Raw genomic sequence first — 16,318 nt, 5'->3', positions numbered from 1 at the left:
AGATTTTTTCCGAGACGTGGCGGGCTGTGGTGAGTGGATGTTGACGAGACGACACGTGTCTGATGGAGACAGCTTTAGAAGAGGGAAGGAGGTGGCGACGCATGTTTGGCGTCGCCGTGAAATCTGGCTTTTCAAAAACACGTGGGTGTTTAAGAGTCCTCATGACCTCCACGTGTCCTTGTGTCACAGCTTCCGTTTCTTCTGCGAGTCCATTCTGGTCATTTCCACACCCCCATAAGTAAAATCCTTTCCGCTCTAATATATAAATTTTCCTTTTTAATTGTTTTCCTTTCCGTTTCCTTCTCCCATCATCGTTGTCATCATAATCTCCTATCTATCATGGCTTCCGCTTTCGTGCCACCGGGCCTTTCCCGCGATAATTTGCTTTCTTGGTTTCGTGAAAATGGTGTTGGAGTTGTTTTCAAATGGGTTGAATAACCCCTTCTCTTTTTTCTTTTCTGATTTTGTTTTGTTTTGTTTTGTTTGAATTTTTTTTTTTTTAAATCTTATTTTTCTGCTAGGATTCTGCTTTGTGATTAAGTTTTCTGGTGCTGGGTTTTGTGTGAATTGAGACCATTAATGAGTATGGGGGAGGTTGGAGAGAGTGGGAACAGGGAAACCCAACGTGTTTCGGTGCAAATGAATGGGCTCCCGGGAGATCTGTTGCAGAGAGTCATTGCTGGTAACCTTTTTCCGAGAAAATTCGAGGAAGCAGCAAGCGAAGAGACTGGTGAGATAGAGCTGAGTCTGGGGCTATCATTGAACGGTCGTTTTGGGGTGGACCCCAAGAAAGCGAAGATGCTGACGCGGTCGTCTTCCATTTCGGATTTCATGACCCCACTGAGGTACCAAGACAGAGCATCCACTGTGCTACCCATCACAGCGCTCACCAGAACGTGCTCCCTTCCAATGGAGACGGAGGAGGAGTGGAGGAAGAGAAAGGAGTTGCAGACGCTGAGAAGATTGGAAGCCAAGAGGAAGAGAACGGCGAAGCAGAGAAGTTACAAGACAGCCAGGAGCCGAGACAGGGATCGAGCTAGTTTGGAGGAGAATTGCGAAGAAGATAAGGTAGTTGAGGACAAACCACCAATGGGTAGGAATGGAAACCATCTGCAGCAGCCATACTTGGGCATGCCTAGTTGGACTATAGGAGGCTTCATACCTAGCAAAACCGAAAGAGCTAATGGGTTGGGTGATGGTGGTTTGAAGGGAAATACAACACCACCACCACCTCCACCGCCACCACTACCACCATCATCACAAGGGTCAGTGGGATCGCAAAGGAGTTCTTCTGGGATTTCCGAATTCGAGAGCCAACCAATGCAAGGTATTGCGTATTTTTTCTCTGAAAATTCATTGTTGACAATTTTCTTTTCTAATTATTGTTTGCTTCTTCTGGTTAAATTTGAGAATGTGAAAATTGATTCTCGTTTTGCTTAACTGCCTTTTCATTCATCGCATTCCTTCTAATGGGATGAGGATCGACGGATGACCATAGAATGTATTTTTTTTAAAGATTCTAGAAGAGTTGATTATGTTTCATTCTTGCAAATTAGCTAGTTTTTGTTTTTTGCTAGCTCAACTGGGCTGGGGTTTTTCGGGTTCGGTTGGATTCTTATGTTACATATCATTGTTTTAATGTCATTCTGCAAATGATACCATGTTTGGTTTCAAACTTGTACGGAGTTAAGAGCCTGAGATTGATCTTATTAGGAATTGCAGCTCCATCTCTCAAATAATCATTAACATGTGTGAAAATTTTATAACATGAACTTCTCCTGAGGAGCATTTTCTTCTGGTGTGTTTTGGGTATATGTTATTTCTATTGAACTCCACAGTTCTTTTTGATTTGTGTTTTTAGCATTGTTGCAAACCATCTTTCTTTCTTTTCACATATGTTTTCAATTAGTATGATATTCTAGATATACTCTCACAACAAGCATTATGAAATATAAAAACCTGCATTCTCTGTATCCTTTCATTAGAACGATTTTGGGTGCATTTGATGTGTTTGATGTTCTTGGTTCAAGACCATGCCGTGTTAGAATGGCAAGGGAATCCCATGCTATACCACTGCATTGTATGTTGTGATTACAAGTTAAAAAGTCATTCAAACGCTACTCTTTTCCATGTTTGGAAGTAAAAAAATATCTGCTTGTTTCTATCATATTAGTTTAGTTTGATTCATGTATGTCATTAAACTTGCACATGTACCGCAATTTTTACGATCTGAGGTTTATCCTTTGTTTGTGGAAGTAGATGTAGCTAATGAATAATGTGGTGGGTGTAATTAATAGAGTATTGATAGGGCAGTTTTTGTTCTTTCTTATTAGTGGAAGTATTTATTTGTCCATCCTCTGTCTTGGTCTATATATAACTGGAATTCTGATGGTCCAAGCATGTCTCAACATCATCTTGCAAATACCTTTTGGGTAAAAGCCATCAAATATCGGGTTTCAGTTTTTTCAAGCCACTGGTGTGAGGAATAAGCTTCTCATTTTAGGTGCATCTTCCATTATTGAGGCTTTTCTATCTCAGTATGCCAATTCACTCTTACTGGAGTTTTTAGCTTTTTGAGGTTGTGATTCACATTAAAAATCTCTCTCAAAAAAACAAGGGTACGAGTCCCTGGAATTTGACCAATATTTTACAATGAAAATGCACCTTAGGGGTGAGTGGTTGTGGTGGAAACATGTCCACATGGACTTTTAAGAGGAATTTTCTTCTGCATTATCATTGCAAATCTCATAATTTACAAGGGAAAAAGACAGAGGGAGCAAGTTTGACTGCTATTGTGGAGTGAGGATTTTAAATTCGGTTTGATTGAAACCAGCATTCTTTTCCTGTCAGAAAATGAATGAGTGCTGACTGGAGCCCAAGTAATTTCAGAGATTCCTTTTTCAGAATGTGTCTTTTTTGTCCCTTTAGGCCAAGAGAACCAAGTGAAGCTCCTGTGAGCCATTGCTCATGGACAGAAATTTCTTTATTAATTGTATGATATCAAATGTTGTTTCTTCATTGCGACTTGCTGTCACTGAGACTTCCATGTGAAAATTATTTAGGAATTTGTTCAGGGCATGCCAGAATGGATTGGCAGAACTCTCTTTATAACCAAATTTGACACGTGCATTTTATTAGCCTGTTTTGGCATGGTTTTAGTCTCCAAACAATGCATTTACTTCTTCAAATGTGATTCAATCCAATGTGCTAGGGTACAGAAACAGGCTTTTCTGCTTCACTGTAAGCATCAGATTTGCCTCAAAACATCCTGAAAATTAGCCGTATGATATGCAACAAATGCTTTTACTGAACCTCTAACTTTATTAGTATTCATTTGGTTCAAGTTAAAGGAGTGAACAAATGCAGTGAAGCAAGAAGCCCAGCAAGTATTCAGTCTTTACCAGGCCAGAGTGAGCAGAAACCCTTAATCAGTCCTGGGACACCAGAGAAATCAGGCAAGGTTGGAGGAGTAGTGGCAGAGAATCAACCTAAGAAACCCACAATTTCTAGCAGGGGAGTAAGTGAAATGGCAAGGAAGGTGATGGAAGATATGCCGTGTGTGTCTACCACAGGAGATGGCCCCAATGGGAAAAAGGTAGATGGCTTTCTTTACAGGTATAAGAAGGGAGAGGAGGTGAGAATAGTATGTGTTTGCCATGGAACCTTTCTGTCTCCCGCTGAGTTTGTTAAGCATGCTGGTGGCAGTGATGTTGCTCACCCGTTGCGGCATATAGTTGTTTACCCATCTTCTCTTTTGTAATGGCAAATGGTCAATGGTGCCAAAAAGGAAGGTGATCAAAAAGGTTAATTAGAGTTTTAATTAGAGTTTTCTTTTCTCCCCTTTTTCGTCTTTTGATAGACCAGGCAGGTGTATTTTATTCAGTACATGAAGCCTCTCGTTCGAAAGGTCAAAATGAGAATAGAAGACATTTAAATTGTGTTGGGAATTTTTTTTTTTTCTTTTACTTTTATACTGTTGCTCTCTCTTCACAAACTCCTTTGATGCTTTAGCTTTCCCAACTTTTGGGTGAAGGTATATTGTGAAGTTGGACCCATGATGCTCTTCTTCATTATGGTTCCATATTAAATCCTCTCTAGCTATTGAAGCACAGGAAGGCAGACAGATGCAAGTAGGATACACATGGTGGAGGAGAGTGGCCATTTTGGACGGACAGAAGAACTTGTTCCAGGTTATGGGTGAACCTGGATCTACTTCTCTGCTTTTACTTTTCTGTTCTTTTTCATGAGGGTGGGGAATGAGTGGCTTTCACTCAAGTCAGTATTGGAAATGGTAGTGCTAGGTTGTGGGCTTCATTTTAGGGCCTGGAATGAAGAGTGCAGTAGAATGATGGTAGGCAGTGTTTTGCAGGTCATCACAGTGGTGGTGGACAATGAAATCTCAGATACCAATCCCAAGTCCCAACAGCACACTGATAGTGCCTGCATGATCTTTCTGGATCATCCAAGTGATCAAATGCCAAGACCCATAAAGATTAATGCAAGCTTAACCAGAACCCTTGGGGGCTCAGGGAACTAATGTAGGCATAGCAAGAGGAGAAGCCGAGTAGCGTTTTGGCAATTTGAGTGCATCAGCAAGGGTGTTGAGGCAGATTTCTCCGGACAAAAAGGAAAATGAGTTTTATTAAACAACAAATGGGACTAAAGTACACGTATATGAGATGGGGAGCAATCATCTGCATTCTTCTGCAGATTCATCAGTAAGCCCTCTGTGATCAGGGAAAATGGCATTAAAAAAAAAATGGGGGCAGAACTATAATACAATTTACAGGTAGAATTAACTACAATTCGAATTCAATCTAAGTCAGGCCGAGGAACAAGTGCAAAAGTACAAATCACAATTGGGACTTTTACCTTCTACATCACTAAGTTAATCAATAGGGGCCTCATCAAAATGGCTAACATGATGGGGGTTGCAGTTGCTTCAGCCGTCTTACAACTTGCCTCATTGTAGGCCTGGTAGAAAGAGAATCAACAGTACATACAACAGCCAAATGTAAAACTTCTACCAAATCATCGTGGGGACCTGCATCCCATAAACCTGCAGTGAAGAACTCCTTGGCGCGGCCCTGTCGCAGGAGCATGCAGCCCCAAGCAACAATATTAAAGCCATTCCCATATGATGAAAACGAAGGATCTAGGGCTTTCTTGTCGGACAATAATTCAAGCAGAACCACCCCATAACTGTAGACATCGGCCTTATCAGAGACTCGGCAAGTCATTGCATACTCAGGAGCAACATACCCAAAAGTTCCAGCAACACCTGTGGTTGCATGGGTTTCTGAAGGTCCCAAAAGCCTGGCCAGTCCAAAGTCGGATAAATAAGCATTGAAGTCATCATCCAACAGTATGTTGCTAGGCTTGACATCACGATGGAGGACCCGTGGGACACACTGATCGTGTAGGTAGGCAAGTGCTCGGGCTATGTCCAAAGCAATCTTGTGAAGTACCCTCCAATCCACAGCCCTTGTAGACCTCTCCTGGATAAATTTTTCCAAATTACCACCAGGCAAATAATTATATATGAGGAACATCTCTGTTTCACTGGCGTGATAACCTATCAAAGTCACAAGATTGGGATGATCTAGCCTTCCAAGAGTTTTGACTTCGGCATGGAACTGTTGAACCCCTTGGAACCGTCCAACTGCAAGCCGTTTTATTGCCACCAAGACTCCTGGTGAGATCTCAGCTTTGTATGTTGCCCCAAAGCCTCCATTCCCAATGCAGTTGCTTGCATTAAAACTTCCTGTTGCCCGCACAACGTTCTCAAATGTCAATGGAACCCCTATGTCATTAAAAACTGTTACTTCCTTTCTGGCAGATCTCAGAATTCTGGACTTTGGGTTGCATTTTCTCGTGTAAATGAAGAGGACAACAAGAGCTAGAAGAACTGAAACAATTGCTGATGCAGATGTTATGGATGCTATCTCAATTGAATTGAAACTACTGCTTCTACTTCTTGTTGGACTTCCTGAAGGTGAAGCGGAATAATCTTGTGAATCTCCAACCCCACCTTGCTGATCTGAGGATGGCACTGTTAGAGAGAACAAGCGGCAAGACCGAAGAAGAGGATTTCCAAGGACGCTGCTGCATTTCATCAAATTATCGTTCAATGGCAGCGGCCCAGACAAGTTATTGAAGGAAACATTGAATGCCGAGAGTGTTGTCACATTTGCCAGACCTGAGGGAATCTGCCCTGAGAGCTTGTTATCATTGAGCAGAAGAACAGTTAGGGATCTTAAGTTCACAAGATCTCTTGGAATCTCACCAGATAAAGAGTTCGAAGAAAGTTCCAGCACTTCTAAGGACTGCAAATTCCCCAAGCTGGACGGAATGGGGCCAGTCAGAATATTACCAGCTAAAGACAGATACTTAAGACCCTCTATCTTGCCTAGACTGCTTGGAATCTCACCCTGTAAATGGTTTGAACTCAAGTTAAGAGCAACAAGAGACACCAAATTCCCAATGCTATGGGGTATAGACCCATTAATTTGATTCCCAGAGGCATCCAAAAGTGTAAGAGTTTTGCATAATGCACCGATTTCTGTGGGAAGCTGACCAGAGATTCTGTTGTTGCTAACATTAACAACCACTCGATTCAATCCATAACACTTGTCAAACAAATTTCTAGGGAATGGTCCAGTAAGATTGTTTTCACCAGCGAGAAATGAGTAAACAGTTTGCTTCCCCAGTCTGTCTGATGCAATTGGCATTGACTCAAAGGTACCATTGAAGTTGTTACTGGCAAAATTATGAAATACTGAAAGACTGTCATCCCCTTTGGAAAACAATAAAGGGGCTTCAACGATTCCTTTGTTTGCAAAAAAAGATACATATGCAGATGACAGGCTGGAGGATTCAAGCACATATCGGTTATTAGAAGGAACACGAGTGCAGCTTCCATAATAAAATCTGGGGATGCGACCAGACAAGAGGTTGCAGCTAACATCAAACACAGTCATACACGGAACTGGAAGTTTCTCAACAAGCTCTCCAGTTAACTTATTCGAGCTTAAATCAAGAAAATGCAGCTTCTTGCAGCGACTAAACCCCTCTGGAATTTCTCCAGTGAAAAAATTCTGAGACAAGTTTATTACCTCCAAGCTGTCGCAAGCTCCCCAATTGCTTGGAAACCTACCCTCGAGAGTTGCCCTAGGCGCCCATATTATCCTGAGCTTTGGAAGGGTAGTGATCTCCACCGGAATTGTACCTTGAAAATAATTATAATCATCATTACCAGAAACCAACTGCCCTGAATTAGAGTCCCCTTTCATATTCTTGATATTCAGAAGCGGATCAAATAGATTTGAGAGCACAAGTGCTGACAATTGAGAACAATTTCCCAGCGCAGGAGGTATTGATCCACTAAGGCTATTCCTTGACACATCCAACACTTCAAGATTCCGAAGCTGACCAAGTTCAGCTGGAATAACCTCTTCCAACAGATTGGAAAACAACAGAATTGACCTCAGCTGACTACAGTTCCCCAAACTGCTTGGAATTCCACCCACCAATAAATTACCTGATAAATCCAAATCCTCGAGCTTCTGGCAATTGCTCCCAATCTCACTCGGAATAGACCCACCAAGCCGATTAAATGACAAATAAACTCCCCTCAGCTCCTTAAAGCTGCCAATGAACCCTGGAATTGTTCCATTAACCATGTTGCCCGCTAAATTCAAGATCTCCAAACTCATTAAATTCGAAAGGGAGCTGGGTATCACCCCCGCAATCTTATTAAACCCCAAATTCAGAACCCGCGAATTCCTTAAACCCCCAAAACGAATTGGCAACGATCCACTCATCGAATTCCCCTCTAGATCAAGAACCTCCAACTTCTCCATACCCCAAATTTCTATGGGAATCTGGCCACCAAATTCGTTGTAGGGAAGCGATAAAGCCCTAAGCTCAGTAAGTTTTGCGATCACAGGAGACAATGTTCCAATCAGTTTCACATTACCACCCGTACAGTTCTTCATAATTCCATACCCAAATAGCGGAAGCTGAGGAAATTGAGAACCCAATAAAGCATTCAAATCGGAATTACCTCCACCGCAGCCACCCGAAACGTTGAGGGACAAAACCCGGGAGCCCGAATCGCAGGTGACGCCGAGCCACGAACAGTGATCCGAATTGCTGGATTTCCAGCTGGAGAGTAGCCCTGACGGGTCGGAGACCGAGTCCTTGAACTGAAGAAGAACTGATTTGTCTGAGCTAACAGACACGACAGCTTTTAGAGGAAACCCCAAGACCCAGATGAGAAAAACGACCCTAAAGAAACACAGACTACGCCATTTGATCACAGAAGAACAGTCCATTCTTGAAACCCTCAAAAGGGTTGACGAAAAAAAAAATCCAAAAACACCAATCTAAAGCAGTAGACAAAAAGATGGGTAGTGAGAAAACCCTAACCCTAGGGAAGGGGAAAGCGTGAGAGAGAAAGAGAAACAGAAAGAGAAAGGATTGAGGAGTGGGAAGGGAAAACGCGTTTTTCTTTTAGTCTTTAGCTTTGAGCTCGGTGCTGCTGGTTATTGTTTTTTTTTTTTTTGGGTTTTTAATGTTTTATAAAATAAAAAAGAAAAATAATAATTTAGTAGGGAGTAGGGAGTAGGGAGACTAGGGGGGATAGAGAGAGAGGGGAGGGTGGGGCCCATGATCCATTAAAGGTGGGGGGTGGGGGTCAATAAATGCAACATCCACTCATTGAGCAAGGGAGGCAGCCTCTGACTCACTGAGTTGAAGATTCCATTGTCTCACACGTGTCTTCTTCTCAACCTCACCCACGTGCATGTCATCAATCATCAAAAGCCTTGATGTTATGTTTTTCCTATCCCCAGTTCCTAACAACCTCCCCCCATCTTTTATTTTCATTTTTGCTTAACTCTAATTAATCACTTGGCCTCTATAATTACACAAAATTCCTTTCGAGTTTCAACCACAAATCCACCTCCGTTCACACTACGACCGTTCACTCTTTTTATTCCCTAATATATTTTAATTGTTAATATTTTTCTGCTTTTATTCATTTTCTACTCTTCTTTTTTATCCGACCCTAAAGCTCGTGATACAATATATGTGATGAAATTAAAATTATGAAATTTTTTAGGGGTCATGGCAACCAAGGTATTAGGTTGATAGACCCGATCCTATAGCCCATCATTGACCCGTTGGACCTATTGAATTTATTTTTCTCCTCCATATATAGGATTTAAAGTTATAATGTCTATGTATATCCAATAGTTACTTATATATCTCCTTTCTTATACCAATTTTTAATACAGTGGATCTTCTTCTCCTCTGCTCATAATTTTCTCGTATATGGTTTTTTATGTAAATTTATGCATTTTTATTCTTTTTTTTATTATCTATTTTTGTTTTTTGTCACAATTTTCTATTTGGTATTTTATATATATACATAAAATAACTTGGGTTGTTGCCTTTTGGATTTTGGAACAAATGGTGCTAGTAAATGGTTTTATTAAAGTTAATTATAAGTTAAAAAAAAAAAGACTTGAATATTTGATAATAGTGTTTTTTATGATATGTACATAATAAAATGAAGATCTTTAAATAAGCAGAAAGTCATTTAAAAAAATTATTAAATGTCTAAACTGTTTTATTATAAAACAATTTAAAATATTAAAAATCGTTACTTAACTTTTCTAAAATAATTCCTAAACAAATTTTCATTACTATCAATGAAAATAAGAGTTTAGGTTACCTTTTAAAATGCCCAAAGCTAAATTGATTGTTTAATCGACAAATTCTGTATCCTAACTCATAACAAAAAAAAATGATAATCACTCTATTTTCACACTACAGATATTTTAACCTTTAATTAATATATAATTATTATATAATAGTAGTTTTCGAAGACATTTTTAATTTCCAAAAACTACTTCCCCTATTTCTCATTTTACTCGGTTGAGTCAGTCCACTTGACACTAAAATCCAACTCCAACAACTATAATACATATATTTTGACCATGTGTTTGACAAAGCAATTTTAACTCTAAAAAACTATTTCCCTTATTTCTCATTTTATTGGGTCAAGTGAGTGAACCATTTGAATACCCAAATTCAACTCCAACAACTATAATACATTTACTTTGACCACATGTTTAAGAAATAGAAATAGAAATCGAAGTTGGATAAGAATACGGTGAATCACAATCTCATGTAAAAAAGAGGCAATCATAATTTTAGCAAATATGAAATTTGATTTTCATAATAATAAATCATTTTCATTCTCATCTTGAAAAACAATCCAAACATATCAATGAATGAAATTATATTCTCATTCCCATTTTCATTTTCTATTCCAATATTCCAACATACTCTAAGAATAATCAAGGACGATGTAGATATGAGATAAAATACATCTTTGACAAAAAAACATAAAAAATAAAAGTTGCTTTATGAACATAAAATTTAAGGTCTCTAGGAACTTAGACCTTAGACCTTAGGCCTTAGACCTTGCTATCTTCTCATAGACTTAGATCCTAAAAATGAGAGGCAAGTGTCAATAAAATACTAAACCACATTCAAATTTAACCCAACTCAGTGTGAACTCTATTGAATGATGACCATGGAATATGGACACCTCACAACAAAGGATCATGGTGGCCTACTAGAGCAAAAAAATTACTACTACCCTTTAAATAAAATATCAAACAAAGGAGAGATTGTATGTTGCCAGCATTAAACATAGGGTGCTTTTATGCCATTTACATAAAAGGCAAGTCCCCTTTTGTTAAAGAGTCCTTATAATATTAGATTATGAAATATTGAGTAAGGTAGTTGTCAATCATTGAATGCATTGAGTGGAGGTTGAGTTGTGGCATGTGAAGGGGGAATTGGGAAAAATGCCATCTAGCTATTAGATTTGATTTATTTACAAGAGTAGGTTCTTTTGATGGTTATAACTTATAACTTATACATAGGCCTGAATTTTGGGTAAGTTAGTTTGTGTGGGAAGTATTAACTTTCAATTATTTCTATTCCCCATGGGTGGTTGAGAGATGTGACACTACAAGAGCCCCTGAAAAGGAATGTGGAATGGAAGGCCAACAATGGTTGCTATGCTCAGGTCCAACTTGCCTAATGCTCCAACTTGCCTAATGTTTGGGTTTGTACAGGCAAGATTTGGATGAGATAAGATCGGGTTTGGATTAGAAAAATATATACCAACCTGAAAATACTAGGATTGACGTGGGATGAAAGTTCGCCCAACTTGTTGAAAATAACAAAAATGATAAAAATATAAGCTTTTTTAATTTTTTATTATATTAAAGTAATGATTTTATCATTTTTCTTAAAGACTCTTTGATTATTAAAGTTTGAATTTATGAATAATTATTTTTATTAAATTAATAATTAATAATTAATAATTTATTTTAAGGTTTTGAGATTAATTTTTAGTCTTTTATCCTATAATATAGATTATATTTTATAAACTTTAAAATAATCGTTTTTTGTGATAAATTGTGAAAACTTCAATTACTAATGGGTTTGGAGTGGATTAGGAATTCCCAACTTGAGCTCGGGTTGGGTTTAGCATAGATTAACTTTCTAATCTATTCAATTTTCCTAAGTTCCAACCTTAGTTTCTTGTTCAGATGTTCATCTCTTGTTGTTGTTGTTATTATTATAATTGTTTGACGTGAAAGGTATTAGAGTTTAAGTGAAGGAATGGAAGAAGGAGTGAGGGTTGACATTTAGACTTATGTGATTGTAATCATATGCCTAAACAGTTTAATAGTGATCACTTATTGGGTTGAAATATTGAACAAGTGAAATTATTGGAAGAAGAATACCTTGTGGGATGTTAGTCCTTCTTCAACATAACTTAGGATGCTGTTGAAAATACCACCAACAAAACAGATGGGCCTGTGGTTTTTCAGTTCCCACTCACAAGCTGTCAATAAAGGTAAGAGAGAAATTAGAAACACATCACCCTTTTTTTCTCTCCAAAAGCAAATCAAAACACTTTGAAAATAGCCATGAGACATTGAGAGAGAGAGAGAGAGAGAGAGAGAGGAATCCTGCCTGTGCCCATACCACTGAAAGATTGGTTGTTTTGCAGCAAGCCAAAACATGTGTGCCTATTAATCCAGTGTTGACAAGACCCAAAATGTGAGAAAAGCTCAATGAGTAAAATTAGGGAAAGGACACATTCATAAATCCAGATATCATTGCTTTCATCAAATGGCTTGAGAAAAATGGGAATACCCTGATAACAAAATTCAAGATACCTTGAAAAAAATGACTGCATCAAATGGCTGAAAACAAAAGTTACCACCAACCCAACAAGATTACAGATAAGTTGTAAGTTACAAGTTTGTTCTGGTCATCTGAGGAGAACCCAAGAAACAGAATAACAAAATATACTTAGAACAAAAAGTAAATGAAAACAAAATAAAAACTGCATGATTCATCTACAAATAGAGATTTTCTGACAAAGGGGGCTTGGATCCTGATTAGAAAAGAACATTGAAACTAACAGGAAGAACAGATCAGATAAAGCAATACATCAATACACAACAAGGAATTAAATTTAAATCCATTGCTAACAGGCTTGAGATCAATGACTCTGGCCATATTGCATATGAACTGAGGGATTTTAATTGAAGAATTTTCCTGGGCCTATGCCTTCAACACTGGAACAGATGTGAAGAGACTGCAGAGACCAAAGAAACACAAAAAAATAAGGAGACAGAGAAGACTATGAGGGCGAAGCGAAGTTTTGTTTTGTTTTTATTCTCTTGGTGGTGCATTATTATGAAGTTTAGCATATGGGTTTTCATGTTAGGAACTTTGAAAATATCAACTTCACTGGTTATATTTTGACATTTGTTGTCTTATTCATATTCCCAACTTCCTTGTCTATTTATACACAGGTGACCATGCATCAAATACTTAAATACTATGGTCAATGACACCGGGCAACCGCTGCTTGCAAGCTCATTAATCTGAACCAATGGGCTACCTACTGGATGACAAGTAAATCGAACGATGACTGAGAATTATGGATTAGAATAACTTGGATTTAGAAAAGATTGTCATTCGATTATGTGAGCTTCCTCCTAGAGTATCAGCAAATTTAACATAACAAGATATTTTAGAAAACAAAAAAAAAAGTTGGAATTTTCAGTCGGGGAATAAAAAGTATGCATGCCTTAATCATCCTCCCTATTTTGCAATCATCTTCATTTGCTGCAAACTAACAGGATACTCCAGAAATTAGTATATGATATGTTGCAAAATGCAGGGGTACAGTAAGTTTGTATGATCTGACCTTTTCTTGATCATGGGCCATCTATGTACTTTTAGCAGAAAGAAATGAGCAACTAAGCTTATGGTATTTCCTCCAACCAAAAAGAGAAGGAAGGGATGCGGACCAAAGGATCCAACATCAATTCTTTATTGAAGATATGAAAATAAATACAAATAAGATTTTTCTCTGAATTGGCACATGCAGACAACAAACTGAAGGAATGGACGGATGGAGCATGGACTGAGATGGACTATATGAAGATACATATTGGGATTAACTAATAAATCAAAGCCTAACCCCAGGTCTATCCTGCATGTTCAACATGTTGTAAAATCTTCAATTACTCGCCATCTTAGTTTCTCCTCCCCATCCCCCATTTCAATGCAAAACCCAGTTGCCCAATACAGATGGAAAGAAAGATTAGCAGCAACCTATGATTCTTTGTATTTTGCTAGTGCTCCGAATGCCTGAAATGATGCAATAAGCCAGAAAGGATTGAAGGCCCAGCTTTTTAGATCTCAACTCTGGTGGCAATTCAGGCAGGCATTTTGGAGAAGGAGGGAAGGCACTTGGTAATTGTTATGGAGTAAGGTATGGATTTCTCCTATGGCTTTCTCCCTCAACAACAGAATGAGCAACAAGAGAAGCAAGAGAACCATTTGGTTGCAGCAGCATTTTGGGTTGCTTCAGGGGCATGTGGCAATGATTGTGGCTGTGGCTGGGGCTGGGGCTGTGGCTGCTCCTGCTGCTGGTGCTTCTCTGTGTCCACCTTTACTGAGATGCTTCTTCCGCCATTACCGTCCAATCTGAAATGAACCATTAAAAATCTCAAGACAACTACTATAAAATCAACATTCAAGACTGGAATGCATTAGCTAGGAATGTGCAGTATCTATATATCCAGGGTCGTATTCCAGCCAAAGAAACAAGAGCTGCCACTAATCAAAGAATAAGATCACATGTTTGAAGGCTGGAAGTGAAAGAATGCACACTTGTTTGGCTACAGTTCAAATAATAGTATAAAGCTCAAATACCATACTAATGGGACTGTTCGTATCGAAATGGGAAAAAAGTGAGGGAGCTTACACTGGGAATGCAAAAGAGAGGGTGCTATTAATACTTCCATCAGAATGATGAGAGCTAGCAGAATTCCGGAAACCTTCAGCAGGAGGCATCTTTTCCTTGCCATGATCTTCTGCATTTTCCCTAAAAACTTCTTTTGTGGTTTGAGATGATGTTTCTCTTACTCCTGAGCCCTTCTCCATATCTTGGCTGCTTCTGTCCATATCTGCAGCTTCAGTAACAGGAGGCAGGCCAGATGGAAAGATCAACTCCTGAGACTTGGTCAATTCTCCCGACTTACCCAACTGGGCAAATTCTGTTGAGAAACTGGCATTTCCCACGTGAATGCTAAACAATGATTCACTTGAAGCAACACTCCATTCCAAAGGTGTTGTCGGTTTACTAGCAAAAACAGACGATGGAATCCGGTTCGGGTCATAGCCTCCAGATCGCCCCATTGTTTGAATTGGAGGGGATTGGGTTGTTGATCCATTTTGCATGCTCCCATCAACACCACTTTGAGTATAAGCTTCTAGTGATGATACAGGCCACGGCGGCGTCAGTGGAGCAGCTTGCTCAGATATGACAAGGGAATTACTAAGAACATTACTTTTACTAAGATTTGATTCCTCTGAAGAATCTGCTGTAGAAGAGGCCCTCTTATTGACTTCACTAGGGGAATCACCTCTAACTTCCATTTCTTACTTGCAATCGGATTAGACCCAGGTCTCCAAGGTCCTATGCTGGCTGGTATACTAGGTATTCTTACTGCAAAGTAGGGAAGTCATAAAAGCATTAGAGACACGAACCAATTGTGAAAACAACAGTCTTCTTCCAAATGTACACTAAATTAAAAAATACCAAAATAATGGATCCGCCATTACCACAAGAAAGAATGAACTTCAAGCAATCTCAATCTTTCTGTATGAGTTTTCAGAAGCTTTTTGGGTGATGATATTTCAATTATTCTCTGCTTGTCACAAGTATGTATCATTGAGTCAAAAGCCCGACATCATAATAGATTGATTCGTAAAGCATCATAATCATAGACGTAAGTTTGAAGAAGGAAACTTACCTCCAATAAGTCCCCAGAAAATTGTTGATCCTGTAGTCTTACCTGCACCTTTACATAAATTCCCAGAAGAATTGACACAAAACGAGACGTAAAGCCTGAAACTTAGAAGATTAACTCCAAATTATTTTGCTAAAAATCGGAAATCACCCAGAATAGAGATCAATCTAAGCAATCAAATAAAAACTGGAGACAGAAAATGATGAGTTGAAAAAGGGGGTGCAAGAGATGGAAGTAGGGTTTCTGAGAAAGAGAGAGAAGAGGGAGATGAGAAGGGAAGGCTAAGAGACAATTGCGCGGTTAATTGGCTTCAAATAACAAACTCTGGTAGCCGTTGGCGCCAACTTCAACGGCAGTACCAGCTCATACGCGTGAGAATCAGTTCTGGGTCCTCTTTAGAGAATTCTTTCCCATCTTGTCACCATTCTAATTTTGTTATGCCACCATGTAAAATGGGTTTTTGACCCATTAGCTGGTGGTTCCAAATAGGGACTCAACAGTGTGAAAATCAACTAAAAAGGGCAAAAAAAAAGAAAGAAAAAGAACAACTAAAAATGAGGTGGAAAGAAAGCAACTACTAATCGAATTTATGAGGTGTCCTTTATTTTGGGAAACTTTGTGTTTAGTCACTCAAAAGCCATACTAAACAGCCTATTCCTTTTTATAATATTTTTGTGTTTCAAAGACTAGTGCATGTATGGTGCCAGCTGCTAAGTTAGCAAAGGTTAAGGAGTTAAAACCTTTGAGAAGGGCTACTCTTCATGTAGACAATGACCCACATGAGAGGTTTAAAATATCAGCATTATCTTACTTTGGCACAATTGATTTTTGTTCACATACATACATTTGAATGTGGGGTCTCTCATGAAGTTAGATGGAAAGAGAGGTAT

The 16,318-nt window shown here is 38.9% G+C and overlaps 3 protein-coding genes across 3 annotated transcripts; 1 reads left to right on the top strand and 2 right to left on the bottom strand.

The window, feature by feature from the left end:
- Nucleotides 1–264: 264 nt before the first annotated feature.
- LOC100253142 (ninja-family protein AFP3) lies at nt 265–3,947 on the top strand. Its single transcript, XM_002277081.4, has 2 exons — nt 265–1,327; nt 3,345–3,947. The coding sequence occupies exons 1-2, from the start codon at nt 580–582 to the stop codon at nt 3,758–3,760; spliced, it is 1,164 nt and encodes a 387-aa protein (XP_002277117.2). The 5' UTR covers nt 265–579; the 3' UTR covers nt 3,761–3,947.
- Nucleotides 3,948–4,611: 664 nt separating this feature from the next.
- Nucleotides 4,612–8,561, bottom strand: LOC100254985 (LRR receptor-like serine/threonine-protein kinase RPK2). The gene has a single exon (XM_002279943.5). The coding sequence runs from the start codon at nt 8,334–8,336 to the stop codon at nt 4,917–4,919; it is 3,420 nt and encodes a 1,139-aa protein (XP_002279979.2). The 5' UTR covers nt 8,337–8,561; the 3' UTR covers nt 4,612–4,916.
- A 4,102-nt stretch (nt 8,562–12,663) lies between these two features.
- Nucleotides 12,664–15,117, bottom strand: LOC104881634 (hypothetical protein). Its single transcript, XM_019224959.2, has 3 exons — nt 14,381–15,117; nt 13,951–14,100; nt 12,664–12,697 (listed from the first exon to the last, which is right to left on the bottom strand). Exons 1-3 carry the CDS (start codon nt 15,052–15,054, stop codon nt 12,664–12,666), a joined length of 858 nt encoding a protein of 285 aa, XP_019080504.2. The 5' UTR covers nt 15,055–15,117.
- Nucleotides 15,118–16,318: the final 1,201 nt, after the last annotated feature.

Source organism: Vitis vinifera, chromosome 14 (assembly GCF_030704535.1).
Source record: "Vitis vinifera cultivar Pinot Noir 40024 chromosome 14, ASM3070453v1".
NCBI lineage: Eukaryota > Viridiplantae > Streptophyta > Magnoliopsida > Vitales > Vitaceae > Vitis > Vitis vinifera.
This window is presented reverse-complemented; position numbering and strand designations above follow the sequence as displayed.